Below are 17,865 nucleotides of genomic sequence, written 5' to 3'. Positions count from 1 at the left end.
TTCCTCGTACAGACTTGAAATAGACCCCGAAATAAACCCGAATGATTCTGCTATAGACTCGAAATGAAACCCCGAAATAAACCCTTAAGCTTGTTGATTCTATAATTTTTCCAGCAATTCCTCCTTAGAAAACTTAACATTGATTCCTTAAGAACATGCTTTTAGAGTCGGAAGATGAGAAAGATTTGAGGGTCAGTTGGAATGAAGGGGAAATGAGAGCTATTTATAGGCCAAAGAAGGTGAGGGAAATGTGTTGAAGACGTAAACAAGAAAGAGAGCAGTCGTGATATTTTCTGCTTAGTTACACCTGAGGATGGTGTGATGTATTAGAGACATGGCTAGGGGGAGACACTTTTTTTCTTATGAAGATGATTGATGATCATATATAGACGTGTTTAAGTTCTGGTGAAGAAGAATGGCAACTCTAGTTGTAGGTTCAAATATTTTCAAATATAGCTATATAAGGTGATGATAAGCAGGCGATTAAGCTACTTGGTGTTTGTATTTTTCCTGATGAAATCGAAGTGTACAAAGATAAAAGAAGGGTGCTTTTTATACATCTACTTATGTCAACCTTTGTCATGCTTAATTAATTTCTAGTGTGTTTTAATTTATATAAAAGTTTATTAATTTGATGTTTCAAACATATAAATTATAATCTTGATTTAGCATGCTGATCGAGTTTATTTTAGAGATAAAATTACAAGTAGCTTAATTTTAAAATGTTACATTGTAATATACACTATACACTATATGCATTGAAATCATTTTTGACAAGATATAATATAACAAATAAACTTTTATTCAATTTGAAAGCATATATTACATATATCTTAGCTCAACTAAGACTAAGCTGATGGTAGTAGCATTGCATCTTATTTGAGGGTTGTTATATGACATAGCATCATAGTTTGCCGGTAAAAAAATGGCATTCAAACACTCGTAGTAGTCTGAAAAGACCAACGTGAACACGAGTCTAGTATCCCTTTACTATTTATCCTTTTGTAGAATAGAAGTTGCATACAAAAAATTCATCATGCACCCAAGCGATCGCTAAGAATACTGGTCATCAATCTTTTGGTCCAACGTCAAGATTGGATTCATGGTTCTCACTTTTGCTTTCTCTCCGAAAAGAACTCACACACAAACACGTGTTTTTTGTGTGAATGGGTAATGGGTTACATAAAATAAAACCAAGTATATCATAAAAAAATGAAAGAAAAAATCATTGGGGTGACAGAAATGTTAGGCTTTAATGTTTGAGCTGAGTGAACATCAAAATTGGAGTAAACACGTGCTTAAATTGATGCGTTAAAGCAGATGATAATCCATATAACAAGAATATATGTTAGCAAGTCCACCAAACAAACATGATGTATTGTCCACTCTTAAAAGTTCATTTTATACCACAAACCATCCTACTACACAGTATTTGCTAAATGAGCCAAGCGCGAATATGTGCTTTCATGAAAGGCAGTTGAACCTCTCAATTCAAACCAGCCTCTTAGAAATTATCTCGCGAAATCATTTAAGACGACCAAATAGGATTTAATGGACAGAGGATTCAAGTCAGAAACAATTGTCAAAAAGATATAAATTATAAATGTACCATTTACAAGCAATTTTGCTGTTGGAACAATGGCTAGAAATACAGGGAAGTTCACCAACAAAACATTAGGCAGGGGAAAACAAGGCAAGAACACCTCAGAATCTTGATAAAACTTGTTCCAATGCTAGTGACAGAAGACAACTTGATAAGTTATCTTTCATTAAGTTCAACCTATTGGACTCGTTAACTTTAACACTAGGTCATACCCCTAGAGATTAGCCAAACACGATAAATATTACAATCGAGCCCTGTGGCATAAGTTGACAAGAAACGGAGTCATACTTTGAGACTGGATCAATAAACCTGCCCCCCAGAGTAGAACATGCATGAAAAGATAGATCTATCCCGTTGTATTTCCATCTAGGCTACTTCTACATCTGAAATACAGATAAGAAACATCTGTTCACTTCAAGAAAATGTGATAGTAAGTGCAAATAATGCCAGAAATAGATAAAGATGCATACATTTACAGGATATACAATCAGCAAAGCTGATAAGCCCACATGATATTCATCAGCATACAAACATCTGTCTTCGAAAGTGAGCTCCAAGTAATCTATGCAGTAGGATTTGTAGGTGGATCTTCCTTCAAGCCTTTAGTGAGCAAATCATAGTTGATTGATGCGAGTTGCGATAGATTCTAGAGTAAACACAATGTAATACCATGTTAAGATATATATAATTACAATATACATGGATGAAAATGTAGCCAAAACTAGTACTAGAACAGAAATATATTGATTAAGAGAAACATTCTGTACTATAACAAGTAAATAAAACATATGTTAATACTTGATAAATAGGTGAAGCTTCTAGATAACATTCTACTTTCAAAGTGGTAAAACAACTCTCCATAACTTATTTATGGAACTACTCTCATTATTCATTACGTTTCTGATTCTGAAAGTACAATCGTTCCTTACTAACAAATCCTAAATAAAGAAATCTAACAGTTATTAACTTGCCACATTTGTTACTAACATCGGCAGGAAAAAAAATGTTATGAGCTGCGCTTGAGGCTGTTAATGTTTTTAGTATAGTTTGATGAACCCCTTCTAACCCACATAAAGCAAGCTCAAAGGCAAAAAGCCAATAGTGAAAATCGGAAAACATGCCTGGCAAAAAAATTAAGAGAATTGGCTGCTTTGTTTGGTTGAGTAGAGAGGAATAAGGTAAATGAACCATCCATTACCATTTATTTGCCTGTTCGGTTTTGCTCTTGCTATATTTGGATTGGTAGAACTAATTGACTATATCCATATAGCTTAACATAAATTACTTCACTCATCCCTCAAAAATCAAGATAGAATTTTAGTGTGAAATGAATTTGTCACTGGGAAGTTTAGACTATAAACATTATTGTATATTAAAAACTGTTCTAAAGAGGTCACTTTAAATTAGTTGTGTTCCACATTAATGATTCTGAAGAGGTCACCAAATTTAAAGTTTTTGTCATATTTGAGTCATCAACAACCTGACCGGCCATCAGGTAAGCAGGACAATAAACAAGTTTTCAGTGACGTATTATTCAGAACGTTCAAAAGTAGAATGATCAATGTGGGACAAATGGTAGAGTACGTATATTTTCTATGGAATTCGCCCAATTTTATTGTCTATTTTAACAATGCAATTGAACAAAAATAATCTAAAAATGTTGACAGACCATTCAAATATGCTAATCTTCATGGACGCATGTCAAATTTGGTTATAAGAGCACAACTTTGGGTCCATTTTTAATTATCCTTTCATTATCAAGTGTCATTGGGATTTCTCAAGAGCAACCCAAATTTAGTATTTAGAAAGCATTTCTCTTATTTTAAATAAAATACTATTTGGGTGTTTTTAGAGTAGAGGAAAACAACTATCCATGCACATACTATGAAGGTACTGACAGTTGATAATAAACAAATAGTATACCTTGAAGGAGAAATTACTAAACGAGTAGTTGACAGCATATCCGGAATCAAGTTCAGTTAGACCCTCAAACTCATCAGCCTGTTTGCGATCACATACCAAGGAAAGTTAAAACAGAAAGAAAAAGAAGACGAAGGTCAAGTGTGAGCATTAAATTATGCATGTGAACAGATGTATAGAGGTACTGACCCCTTCATCATTGTGATGGCTTACGCAACTACTGCTACCACTCATGCTTCCATCGTCACTAGAATTTTCTGTTTCACTGGCTGCATATACCTGCTCTGAGTTACTCCACGTGTAGCGACTTGTGAAATAACTGGTGTCCAGAGCACTCTCTGATGATGGAATGAATGCAGCCTGGCACAATTGTGGCTACATCAGTTCAAGATATTTGTTGCATATAGGTGGCAACATGAGTAGATCTGGTTGGGTTAAATGGCAAACATGTTTCTTTGTTCCATTTTCTTGATATTTCATATATAGCTATAGCATTATTTATTTTATCACAAAAACAACAATAGTACGATTATGAACTAGATCTTTCAAGAAAAACGATTTAAAGGTTTCATCCACTATATAAATTTGAGTGACTTCCAACCCATTTGATGTGTTTGCCCGTTGACCTAGATTAGATAAATCACAACCCGGATTATCCATCGACTTGTAAATACGCCTGACACCACTACACATGTAACTATGTACAGTAAACAAAAGTATGACGCACTTTCTGCCTTGCAAGTGTATCCCAGTTAATATCCCTAAAATATGGGTGCTGTTTCACCTGCATACATCAAATGATTAAGGTTGAGGGTCACATTCAAAGGTATGTGAGGAATATTGGAAAAAAAGAACCATATAAACCTCGGTTGCTCCCCTAGCTCCTAGTCTCTGGTTAGGATCTTCTGTCAAAAATCTGCACCAGGATTGCACAATCAATGCTTAATTACTACACTGTTTGATAATATGATATCTAATACATGTATTAAATTAAATTGATAGTAACAAAATTTGTAATGAAGAAGACAATCATGACATTCTAGTACCAAAATTTAAAAACAAGTAGCATATCTCACTTCTAGCATACAACTATACAAGTAAGAATTTTTTATTTCGATGTCATAGAGGGGTAAAACGGAAACCTACAAGTGTACTAGAAGAGTGAAATGAAACCATTATTAATCAAAATGAAGAAAATAATACAATATTATCTCCTGTAATCTTATTCTATATACAATCAACTAATACAATATTTGGCTTTGACTTCATGTGACCCATTGTTCTAAGAAATGATCAATAGTCATCAAAACAAATACTTATACTAAAGACAAGTTAAATATCTCATATGGAAATAGTTCAGCAGATAAAATGAATTAAGTTAAGAAGTGTCTCTTACTGATCAATGAGATCCTGGGCTTCAGGGCTCATTTCCTCAGGTACCGCAGGCCAGGGTATGTTACGATTAAGAATGTTATCAAATATCATCTGTAAATATAGACAAAAGGCACTAGAAAGATAAGATTACAACTGTAGGAGGCCTGTCAACAAAGACATACATCAAGAATCATAATTTCATGTAAACACATATAAATAAGTTGGATAGAGTTTTTAACACAAATGCAAGAAGTACTTCTTACAGTGGTGGATATAATATAGCTATTAAAAATGAAAGAGCAATGGGCTCTTACCTGAGGGTGCTCTGCATTGAAAGGGGGGATGCCAACAATCAGCTCAAAGAGTATTACACCAACAGACCACCAATCCGCCGATGTACCTGTAAGATGTTGGATAACATTTTGTAGTTAATAGAGATGTTTAAAAATTTTTTTTGATAGAAATATTTTACAGAAGTTAAAAAAACAAAAATTATGGGATGCTATCAGTGGCAAGTCTGCTACACCAATCTATGTATTACTAATCAAGTTGTCAACAAACCATGTCCAGTTCCAAGAAGAATCTCGGGAGCCAAATAGTCAGGTGTACCAACAGCAGAGCGGTTTTTACGTCTTTCTTGCTGACTCTCAGATAATGATTGAGATTCATTTTCTCCCAATAATGCTGTACCACTCACTGCAGGACCAGACAAAGGGTCTGTACTGTTAATTAGACCAACCTTTGAAAGCCCAAAATCTGTTAACTGCTCAAACCACAAATGAACTATGTATGGTTAGTGTTTAAGATAAGATAACATACCAAATTTATAGAATAATTCATGTAAAAAGTGATGCGTGTCAAAAATAAGCATAATAGATAGTGGTAAAATAAGGGTCAAGGCCATCAGGCAGGTTAATAACTAAAAAGTCAGCCAAATGCAATTAGAAATATTACATATATTTCCATAATAATCCAGCTTATTGAATAAAATGATCCGGGCATGCATCTAATGAGCATGGTGGCTGACTTTTAACTCATTTGACCCATTCAACATGTTTCCTTTTAACCTATGCTTATCTGTTTTACCCATTGACCCATTGGAGATTTAATTTAAATGGAAGCCAGCAGAAGCTCTCTTTTTCACATTTTTTGATCTGATATTTCCAAAACAAAAATGTTCTACAACCTTTTCTTATATATGATAACTATCTATCTACAAATGAACAGAAAACCGGCAAGTCAAAAGTATATACCTTAATATGACCGTCATGTGCAATTAATAAATTATCTGGTTTTAAATCACGGTGAACCACACGTAGAGAATGTAGATATTCCAACGCAAGAACCTGCGCAAAACATGACATCATATTAGATACAACCAATATATCAGCATTCATACTTCCACAGCAACAAACACATACCACTTCTGCAATGTATATACGAGCAACATCTTCATCCAAGCACCCCAGGTTTCTCAATAAAGAATATAAATCCCCGCCATTCAAGTATTCCATGACAAGGTACAAATTTTCACGACAAGTGAACGAATAGAAGAAACGAACCTGGCACAAGAGATGCTCAAGTAAGATAGATATACTATCTTATTCTGAAAAGGCGACAACTTCAACCCATTATGGTGTTGGGTGAGTTCAAGTAATGTTTCATAATCAATTCATTTAAGATACTAGAGATTGTTACGATATTATTTGATAAATGAATCATAATTGACAGACTACTTATTTAAAAAGATATATGAACTAAAATTGGGGTAAGTGTTTTGGGACAACCCAACCAGGCATAGCCTGTTCCGTTACCCAACTCGCCAAACCCAACCATTTAGTCAACTATATATTTTGCAGGAAAGCAAAATAGAAGCTAAACATCATTACCACAAAAGGATTGCGGACTGAGATCAAGATATCACGCTCCGCCAATATACTCTCAACAGCGTTCTTGCGGATCATATCAGCCTTCTTAAGGACCTGGAAACGAATCAAATTCATATAATAAATGCAATGATACAATAAATACTTCAAGAGTTTCAAAAAAAGGAAACAAGTTTCTATACTCGAGGCATTACAAAAGAAAGATCAAGAAAAGAGATCCATGTTTCAAGTCACCTTTATAGCAAAAAGATCCCCTGTTGTTCTCTTTTTCGCTAAGAAAACCCGACCAAATGCTCCACGACTAATTGGTTTTATAATCTCAAAGTCATCTATTGAAGTCCGGTCCTTCCCTGAATGAATAGGACTTGTTCTCAGGCTCCGGACAACATCATCCTCCAATGGAGCATCTTCATCAATAACAGTACTCGAGATATCAACTTTTTCATCATCAACCATCTCACAAAGCTGCAAATACTTCTCCCTGGTAGCACATAGCTCATCAGGTTATGAACAATAAACATATGCAGATTAAATCTCTGGAGTACAGAAGACATAGATTAAAATATATTTGTATATCTATATCATATTCTGGCTTATAGAAACTTTACATGTGTTAGAAGAGCTAGATGATTAGTGTACATGCATGGTTACATAATGATGATGTCAAGCACATACCCTGGGTTAATTGATTCTAGTTGTCAGTACTCAGTAGGGGAAGTATACATAAAATTGGCAGGTGGTCATAGGTAAGAATGACTATCGGTCAAAACAGGTTCCTTTCAAGGAATTTAGCATTTTTTAACTGCTTATACATTTAAATAGAATCGGATATACACAGTGCAGAAGATGGTTTCTTGATTCGCTTCTGCTGTAGCACAACGTAATAATCAGATAACGCGATGAATGAGTGTTCGAAATTCTGGTTATTTAAGAACTTTAGGGGTTATTATTATTAGACTTTGATAATCAGTTTTAAATCTAATGGTTTGACACTCAAATAATTACATAATAACTGTTAGCTAGCATCTGTGGTATTAAAAAAAGGACTAATCAAATGTAATAAGCAATCTACAATACACCCATAATGCCAATCCACTTGAGTTGGGCCATCCTGACAATACTTATTTCCATTTATTAATTCTAAAAATAATTTGAGGAATTAGATCTGAACTATAAAACCATATTGCTAACATATAAATGCGTCTTTGAAAATGCAATTTCGGACATGTTTGTGCGACTTGCAACCCATTTGACCTGGTCAACTTATTGCACACAAATCCCTTTCTAGCCAGGTTATAACTTCAATTTATTTGATCCACTGAAGATGATATTCATCACAAACTTATATATATAAATGTGGGTGTGTCTGTGTGTGTGTATGTATGTGTGTCACATTCACCAACTCTAGCTCTCATTAATGGTACACTAATCAACGTAATGGCAAGAAAATCACCTAATAAGCTTCTCTATGCGATCTCCAAATGTCTGAACGGTGAGAGCATCGAACTTTCTGCGGTCAATGACAACCCTTAGGTCATCAAGACAAGTTAACAGATATGCCAAAGAGCGATCATCATCTAAGGGCGTGTTTCCAGCACATCGAGCAATATCAGCCAGTTCATTCATCTACACATAAAAGAAATTACAGCATGAAAATGATAATTGTATAATACAGCAAAAGAAAACACACAGATATCGTTTAAATTTTGAAGTAAAAATACATCTATATGCTATGCCAAATTCAACACATGAAAGGAAAAAATCGGAGGAGAAACTCATCCACACATACAGTAGACCTATCAAAAAATTTGCACACAGCTGCTATATTGAACATTTGGACGTATATAAATCTATTAATTATTCTAGCAACTTGAAGATAAAAAAATAATCCCTAATTTATAGATATTTACATATCAGGATGAAGTGATGAACAGTTCACCCATTAACGAAGGGAAATGTGGCTTGCATATATTAAGGATTGAAAACTTGTATGGGAAGAAACACCTATCATTATTTATTGTATTAAGCCGACAATACTTTATCACCATAGACAAACTTGATACTGCGCATTGACAAATATTTGGGACAGGATAAGCCCATACTTTTACAATAAGCTAATGTGATGTTCTGCCCTGGAAATAGAAGTATGTGCTTGCGTGCACTGCCTGATGGCAAACGATTAACTGGAAATCTATCTTAAACAGATTGATAATATATATTAATTTCATTTAAAAAAGTTCCATGCTAAAAGGGGATAAATCTGCAAGTATATCGGTCATTTTCTAAATAATTGGACTTATGTAAGATTCCATAGAGTAAAGTGAACTTTGTGTGCTTGGGACATAGGTGTTAGTGTGTTACAACATACACTCACCTTAGGGCAAACAGAATAGTGCACTGCAACGAACTTTTATATGGACAGATCAGTATGGCAATATGTGTCAGCTAACATGTAAAAAAATAGGGGATACAAGTTACGTCAATCATCATATACAATAAAATTTGGCATTCCAGTATGGTTGGCAAATTATTTTTGTTTTGACTTTCACATCATAGTGTTATAAGCATGTTATATAAAGATGTGAGGTATGTGCTTTTGATATATGTGAAAAAAAAATTCTAGACAAGTCATGGATAAACAACATTCTTAATTGTTAGTGCCCATCTGCAATTTCTAATTGTGATGTCGGGTGTTCAAGTCTTGCTAAAGAGATTTGGCTTTGTGACTGCTAACAAAAGAAGGATTGTCATACGAGCATCTCCAATGTTAGCACCAATTGAACCTTTTACACTAACTCTAGTATAACAGTAAGGGGGAAAAAAAGAAAAGAAGAAAAGATCTTCTCCAATCCTAACACTAAAGAATACATTAAACTGAGTTTTATATTATTATATTTAATGAAACACTATACATTACATTAAAGCCTCAATTTCTTTTATTTCTAACACTTTGAGTTAGTATAGTTTTACTTTACACCCTTACTAAAATTAAGTAAAGCAATAAAATTACAACATATCTAACACAAAATAAATAATACATAAAATCATATAATTTTCTTTAAAATCTTCAAAAGAAACCAAAAATTAATGAATATGATATATAATATTTGTATATGTTGATTCCAACAAGTATTTAAATTATAAAACAATTAAATGATTAAAATATATTCTTTTATCATGTATATTAAGGTAATTTGAAGTTTTTAGTGTGAACTTTGGGGCAAACTTTTTTTAGTAAAAGGATATGCCAGAAAGATTTGTTCTTTACACTAAACTAAGTGTCTACTTTGAAAAATAGTTAGGCATATGAGCATATCCAATCTTAATTCTTGATTTTCTAAACTGTTTGGGCCAAAGTCATCAGGTTTTCAAAGCTACCCATCTATCCATAACCTTTAATCAGTTTATTGCAGCTCTTACCTGATTCTGGTATGAATATCTTAACACCCCTTAAAAAAAAAAATAGTTAATACAGTAAACAGATGAACACAATACACAAAATTTATGCTTCATAGACAAAACATGGGTGTCATTAATGCATGATTATAATCAGTTAGTTTGGAAATGCTTGGAACTACCTGCGGAAGGTCATCATGTTCAGAGTAAGCACCCTTTCCGGCCAATAGCAAGTCTATCTGGCTGGTCCTAGGTGTCATCAATGGTGACCTAGGAGTCATGCTACCAGCAGATGACGTTGTCATTCCTTGATCAGACTTGGGACCAAAACGGGTCCTACATGACATGGATGTCAGACCTTTAAGATCCTCCATGGAAACAGAATTATCTGATTCAGGTACACAGTCAAGCATATCCTCAGAACCTCTTCGAGACAAATCACTTAGCTTTGGAGACATGGGATCACCCTCTTCAGTAACGCTCGAATTCGATACTTTAGCACCATCTGGGCTTCTAGCAACATGCTGATAATCCTTTTGTGAAATTGATTCCATTAATTTCTCCAAGGTCTCAGCAACTCTTACAAGCCGTTCATCTACACGTAAACCTGTTTGATCACATCGATCAGCAATTGCACAAACTCTAGAATGGTCTTCCACATGTAATGTAGGAACTTCCTCCTCACAAATCCTACAAATTATCGAACTTTCATCGGTGATATTTGGTTGATCCCCCCATCCCCATGAGACTCGATGTTGATGCCTAATAGGAGTGCTAGATTGTGCAAGCGGGTCCTTGACTGGTTCAGGAGGTTTCATAGTAGTCAAATCCACTTCATGAGCTACTGTTTGTAAATTAACACTTGATTGTTTCACCATAACTTCTTCTTTTGGACTTTTTCCTCCCGGAGATGGAAATGGCTTCCAAGATGCCATTCGGTCTCTTCCAGAGGGGGAAACGGAGTTTTTTATCGTTTCTAAGGGAGGTGGAGTTAAAAGATTTTCAGGTTTTAAGGCCTTTTCTATCTTCAGATCCACAGGGGGTATTCCGTGCTGTTCCTCACTGAAGAATTTCCTTGTTGATGTTACTTTTGATCCTTTGGAAGCACCGGGAATATGCTTATCTGCAGAATGCAGTGATTGGCGAAGTTGAAGGACAAGTTCATCTTCGGCTAACCCGCTTTCTTTATGGAATTGTAGGAGTCGAGTACATCTGGTGAGTATAAAAAGCATACGGGTATGAAGCTGCTTTAAAATGCCCATTGGAAGTTCTTGACGTTTGTCATCAAGTTCTTGAACAATGCCTTCACATTGCAACCAAAACTCTCCAGGTGAAGTCATCGCACATCTCTGAGCTAATACCAGTAAGTCCTCTAAATTCTCTTGCCATTGTGGCTGACTTTCTGCATTCTTCTCCAGAATGCCAAGCAGATCTCCAGCAAATATATGGAGATCAGCATCTACTTCTTCTTTTGCTTTGTCAAACTTACCCCGTATCATTGACAAAACCTCCTGCTCAGCTATAATAATATTAGAGTAAAGAAAAAAAAAATAGTCGGGTGAAACAAACATATTAGGTAGATGTGGCAATTTGGATCCATTTACATATGAAAGGGTCTATTGGTTTTGCTTAATCTATAAATGGTCAAACAAGTAAAATCAAGATAACTAGCTCAAAACAAAATGGGTCAAAAGGTTCGAACGGGTAAAATGTAGCGGAAACCGTACTTTCATCCTATATGATATTATGATTATTTAAAAAATCAACGTTGTCACACTTATCTATACAAAAATCCAGATTATCTATTCAAAAATCCAAATTATTACAAATGAAGTTTTGAAATATCCTGGCCCGAACTGAGTGATATGACCCGTGCCACAAAGTTGCCCCTTTTTCTAAACCCATGCTGACCCAGTGACCCGTCACAGATCTGTAAAAACAGTAAAAGGATATGTGTACCTCGACATTATTCAAACCACGGGGCTTCCAAAGTGGGTAAGGCCGTACGCCTTTTGAATTCAACTCATGGGAGAAACTTTTGATGTCTGTGGGATATCTCTTTCTGGGTGCACTTGTAACTCGAAGTATAGCTTGAAAGCGGGGTGATTCGGATTCCTTGGGATTCTCACAGTCATATGATGTCTAGAGAGACAGAAACTGATGTTTTTCAGTTACAGATCATAGAGATAAAAGTAATAGAACTGTGTATCTAGAGTCCAAAAGAAAAAATACCTTCGTCTCTGGAGTACAAATATCTGAACTCCTCAAGTTTCCAGAATATCCCCTTGACTTAAGACGCCCTATCAAGGTAATTGTTTAGCCAATATGTCAACAGGTTGACAAAATATAAGACCACTTTGTCCCAAATACTAGCGAAAAAGAAAAGATTTCATATTTATTTAACCTACATCAAATAACATGCAATTGAAATCAAAGATACCAAGAATTCTTTTGTAACCGTTAAGAGATTAGTATAAACACTGATTGTTGTGGCCTAAGCATCTATTCTTGTCCTAACAAAAAACAAAAGAACAAAAGAAAAAAGTGTTGGAATTGATAGTTCCGGTCTTTTATATCAAGTAATCAATAAAACAGCAAAAGTATTCTGGATATGTATGAAAACCACACATATCAAAATCAAAACTTTCATAGTGTTTACATAATCCAGATGGTTACTACTGAATACCCTTTAACTCTTTAATCAAAAAAATAGTTATGTTCGTTGAGGCCTTTGAAAACATCTATATAAACACATCAACGGGTATATAACAAGGAAGACTTCAAAGCAACTGTGACGAAACTACTATTGTTAGTTTACATTAACTCTGAAAACGTCTTAGAACAAAAGGTTCCGCCAATTAATTATAGTTTTTTCTAGAGATTCGACAGCAATATCAAATCAACTCTTTTATTGGTGCCTTTGCTACTATATTCTTAAACAGTAACTAGATGAGCAATATGAATTTCATGGAATTTCATACATAAACAACATGATGCATTTAAAATCATGCAGATTCTCTATCTTCAATTACACATGCAATACATTATATATTAAAAGTGGCTACTGCTTACCACCTTGACTATTATTTAGATAACTCAAATCCTTGGTTTTAATGACGATAGGCGCACAAAAGTAATAGGTGTCCATTTCCGAAACGCAAAGCGCAAAAGCGGTAGAATTCTCGTACGTGGGTGTGCACTTTTGAGACAAAATTTAGGTATAAATAATATTGTATTGATAAGTTACTGTATAAGACATAAAATACTGAAACACTATCATATATATGTGTGTGTGTGTGTGTGTGTGTATAACACCCTTTTAAGTAGCAAACCAAACTAGTCCTCAAGCTTTTTGGCAAAAATCATGAGCACAACACCTGACTGTACAAAAAGCGCCAGTATTTTCACACAAAGCAACAGCAGCTTCACCTTAGGTTGTCTTGCACTTAAGCGCGCCTAAGGCGTGCTTGTTGAAACCAAGCTCAAATTAAGGTTAGAATATACTCTTACACAATTTCACTACACACAGACGTTTATTACTGTCAAATACTTGCACACATATGTCCACATTAGGAGTTGAACCCACAACCTATGGTTAGTGAGATGCCCTCGCCACATTTAGTACAGTTCACACAACAGCCTATTGGTGATTTCAGTACATTCCTGAAAAGCCATATACCATTGCACAATTACTTAAGTGTTGTCACTAGGGTTGTTTGGCACTACTACCTCTATTTAACATTTACTCGGCGAGCAGAATCAAACGGTTTTTTTTTTAACAATGCCTTAAAAAGACACACCTACATTCCAAACTCTAAACCTAACATTACAAATATACTAAAAAAACAAAAACCATGGTATAAAAAAATCGGAAATTTACCAGCTTCAGATGAAGACTCTCCATTTCGTAAAGGAGACCGTCCTAACGGCAACCCTTTATTCGCGAAATCCGAACTAGCACTACTACTACTACCACTAGTACTAGTGCCAACATTATCAGCCCAAGAAGAAGCAGCCTTATCACTCAAAGATTCAATCTTTTTCTTATCACCAACAAGACCCATCTTTTTTATCCCAACCCCATCACTATTTTTCGATTTCGAAAGATTACTAGCCCCAATTGAAGAAGACCCCCCTTTCCCATTACTATCTTTATTAAACCCAAGAAAACTTTCTTGGGGCAGTGGCCCGGATCTAGTCTTGATCCTATTCAAACCCAATGAAGATGCCAAGATGGGTGAAACAGCAACAACCTCGGGTTTTCGAGTAGTCGAACCGGGTGGTTTCGAGGTAATCGGAACTTGGGTTGTTGTTGTAACATCTTTTTTGATTTGGGTTTTTGAAGATGGAGTTGAAGTTGAAGATTTTGGGGGTTGTTGTTGTTTCTTTCTAAAATGATGATGATCAGATCTAATTGGGGAATTAGAATTGGAAGTTGGACTATTGGATCCTTCAGGGCTTGAAGTACCTGATGATGATGATTTCTTTGATGAAAAGAATCTGCCTTTGAATACCATTTTTACTGTTTGTTGTTGGTGTTATTAAGTTATGTGGGGTTTGTTTATCAGAGGTCAAAGATCTAGCAATAAATATATAGATATAGTTATGCGTATGTATTAATATCTTATGAAACTGCTGGTGTTATTCTAGTTTGAATAAGAAGGAAGAAGACAGGATTGGATTAAGATTAATAATACTTAATAAATACAACACTTGTTTGGAAAGTGATGGGCGCCTCCCCAAGAAATATATGATACTCGTTTTGACAAAATTATACTTTTACGACCCAAAAATATATCTTTATCTATATCAAATTTACTTACCCAAATTATCCAATCCTGAATTTTTCCAAAGCCCACATATTACCTCCATAACTATAAAATAAAGAAAAATATTAAATAAAGTACTTTAAGGTTTCACTTAACGTGAATATGTTTCCATTTTAAAAGTTCACCCCTTAAACTTTATGTCTTTATGGTAAATGTACAACTATTTAATGTTTATCGTTAAATAGCATCACCTGTCGAGGGGTGAAGTTTGACACTGTTAATCACCCATCACCGCATGAGAGTAACCATTGGAACAATTGGGTCTCAAATAAAGTAAATATTAGAATATGGAGAGCGATGAGTGATAAAATTCCAGCGTTAATTCAGATCCAGAAGAGAGGGATTGTGCCTTCATCGTTATTATGTATGTGGTGCCTATCACATGAGGAGTCTATCGATTACGTGATTACAGCCTGCCCGATCGCTATGAAAGTTTGGAATCTACTTGGATCTTGGTATATGATAAACTTGATATATGTTTTTCAGGTTGTGGACTTTGTTAACCGGTACAAGAACTTATCTGGAGATAAAAATCAGAGGAAAATGATTGATGCTATTATCTGTATTGACATTTGCAATTTATGGAGAGCAAGTAATGAAACAACTCATGATCAAATCTATCTTTCTCCTGATATAATCTTTGAAGAAGTTCACTCATTGACGTATTGTGGATCTTGAATAGAGCTAATAAAGTGGGGTATGAGTGGGTAACGTATTAGGCCTAGTGTTGCCTAATTCGTTTCTTGCTTACTGTAATACTGATGTTACTAGCTCATTGTCAGTATCCTTTTATTAATAGGATTTAGCCCAATTGGACATTTAATGTCCCTTATGTCTTTCAGCCAAATGTTGGTCACGAGTTCAAAACCTTTGAAAGGCATATTGGGAAATCTTTGCTAATTAGATGGAGCATGAGATTTTTTTTCTAGCATTTAGCTAGTTTCCTCCAGAACGGTAGTGAGACTTCCACCGCCAGTCATGCCCTTGGATTGACTATGCTGGTGACATGGTCGATCTCTACCGGACGATAAAGAGACATGCCACTGAGTCCAATCACCACTGCTGTTCAAAATGAATAAATAAAAAAATTTCATCTTTGCCGTTAAAAAAAAAAGTTCCTTGGACGTGAGGTATAAAACATGCAATATTATATAAATTACAGGTATCATCTGTGTAATCTACACTATTATTTATCAAAAATTTGTAACCTACAAAAATTTAATACTATTTTAAAATAATTTTTTATGATGCTTTATAAAATTCTTTATTTCTTAATAAAATACTTTAAATTTGCAAAATATATATCAGTACCCTATAAAAACATAGTTAATATTTTAAATCAATAGCAACAATTGATATTTAATTTTATTTTTACAAAAATCACATTGTATAATAATAAAGATTATAAAAATATTTAAAGAAAAAGTATTTTAATATAATATTAAAAAATGTAACTCAACTTTAACTAATCTTTATTAAACGTTTAATGTGAATTATATAAAAAATTTTTTTTGCATAATAATAATTAAATAGTGTTACCCCTGCATTGTGCTCATGTAATAAAGCTAGTAATCATTTGTAAGAGATCAAACTTAAATCCTGAAATACCCTAAATTCAAAGTCTTTATCAAAACTCCACCAATAACAATAATTCATTAAAAATAACAAATTTAGAATTTTAATACAAATTTTTTATAACAAATTTATATAATTTTAATTATCTTTTATAATTTATATAAGTTTATATTCCATTAGTTTTGGACTAGTGATTAACTCAAATCGCTTAGTAAGAGATTTAGCTAAACCGTTTAATTTATGGGCATGAGAAACATTGGGATTGTGAATTCTCCTCCATTGTCAATATTCAGATATTATTAAGGAAAATGATAATGACAGCCCTAAGGGCTGTCACTAACAACTTATTACATGCTTAAAAACTTGTATATTATATATTAAAAACTACCCCCTGATTTTCCTAACAGCAAGGTACAAATTTTTATGCACCCAATTAATTGTTAATGGCTAAAAGCTGTCATTAACAAAACCCTATTTTTAAATAGGTTTTCTGGAATATTTCCTCAATTGATTGATACTAAGAAATAGCGAAATGGTCGAGGAGTATTTATAGGGCCACAATATCCCTTAAATCCCTTTTAAGAGGAAAATTTAGATCTACAAGGGAATATATTGCTAGTCCTTCTATACTGCAACATAAACTTATAGTCTCAATACACATTGCGTACATTTACAAGCCTGAGATTGAATACTGAAGGCTTCACGAAGGCAAGGTTTTGAAAAAAGAACATGATCTTACAGCAGAAAACAAGTAAAGTAAGTAAGTAACGCCCAATGCCGTCTTCCATGGGTTTTGGAAGCATTTAAATATACTTCAGGTCACTTTCTACAGGTCACCTTAGGCCCATCTAAGTAACAACAGCTCAAATATAATCTAAATACTTTTATGTAAATGGATTGAAATTAACACCTCTAGACTTACGACAGAAAGCACAAACTCAATTTCTGATAGCTCAATTTGGATCACTCACACTGGTGCATGTACAAATGTATCCAAGTTTTTAGTATAAAGATCTCAACACGGACCTATGGGTGTTACCTCAGATACATATAAGAAAAACCCTGAAGTTAACCATGCAATCCACTTCTTATATATACCAAGAAAAATACAAACACAATCATCTCCAAATGATTCAGTATGAATTTTGGGGAGTATCCGATGATAAAATTTCCCAAAGAAACTTGAATTTTGGTTCTTTGACCATTCTTCCAAGGCATTGTGGTGAAGAGCATTCATTCGAATATAAGGTTGCTTTTATCGGATCAATTTCTCAGCATATTT

At 34.3% G+C, this 17,865-nt stretch overlaps 1 protein-coding gene across 1 annotated transcript; it reads right to left on the bottom strand.

The window, feature by feature from the left end:
* Nucleotides 1–1,563: 1,563 nt before the first annotated feature.
* On the bottom strand, nucleotides 1,564–14,846 carry LOC122600975 (probable serine/threonine protein kinase IREH1). The gene is made up of 18 exons (XM_043773757.1): nucleotides 14,060–14,846; nucleotides 12,412–12,479; nucleotides 12,139–12,321; nucleotides 10,362–11,690; nucleotides 8,237–8,409; nucleotides 7,018–7,264; nucleotides 6,787–6,879; nucleotides 6,319–6,459; nucleotides 6,151–6,243; nucleotides 5,459–5,660; nucleotides 5,212–5,297; nucleotides 4,920–5,008; nucleotides 4,388–4,439; nucleotides 4,251–4,307; nucleotides 3,713–3,883; nucleotides 3,527–3,604; nucleotides 2,074–2,249; nucleotides 1,564–1,986 (listed from the first exon to the last, which is right to left on the bottom strand). Exons 1-17 carry the CDS (start codon nucleotides 14,694–14,696, stop codon nucleotides 2,166–2,168), a joined length of 3,783 nt encoding a protein of 1,260 aa, XP_043629692.1. The 5' UTR covers nucleotides 14,697–14,846; the 3' UTR covers nucleotides 1,564–1,986; nucleotides 2,074–2,165.
* Nucleotides 14,847–17,865: the final 3,019 nt, after the last annotated feature.

This window comes from Erigeron canadensis, chromosome 1 (assembly GCF_010389155.1).
Source record: "Erigeron canadensis isolate Cc75 chromosome 1, C_canadensis_v1, whole genome shotgun sequence".
Classification (NCBI taxonomy): Eukaryota; Viridiplantae; Streptophyta; class Magnoliopsida; order Asterales; family Asteraceae; genus Erigeron; species Erigeron canadensis.
The sequence above is the reverse complement of the archived record's forward strand: the minus strand, read 5'-3'. Positions and strand labels throughout refer to the sequence as shown.

Bases quoted from the DNA above. Each gene is read 5' to 3' on its own strand.
- LOC122600975 (XM_043773757.1), bottom strand. From the start codon at position 14,696: ATGGTATTCAAAGGCAGATTCTTTTCATCAAAGAAATCATCATCATCA. The intron at 6,880-7,017 runs GTGACTTGAAAC...ATTCGTTTCCAG, and splicing joins GGGATCTTTTTGCTATAAAG to GTCCTTAAGAAGGCTGATAT. The intron at 3,884-4,250 runs GTGCGTCATACT...CAATTGTGCCAG, and splicing joins ATACACTTGCAAGGCAGAAA to GCTGCATTCATTCCATCATC.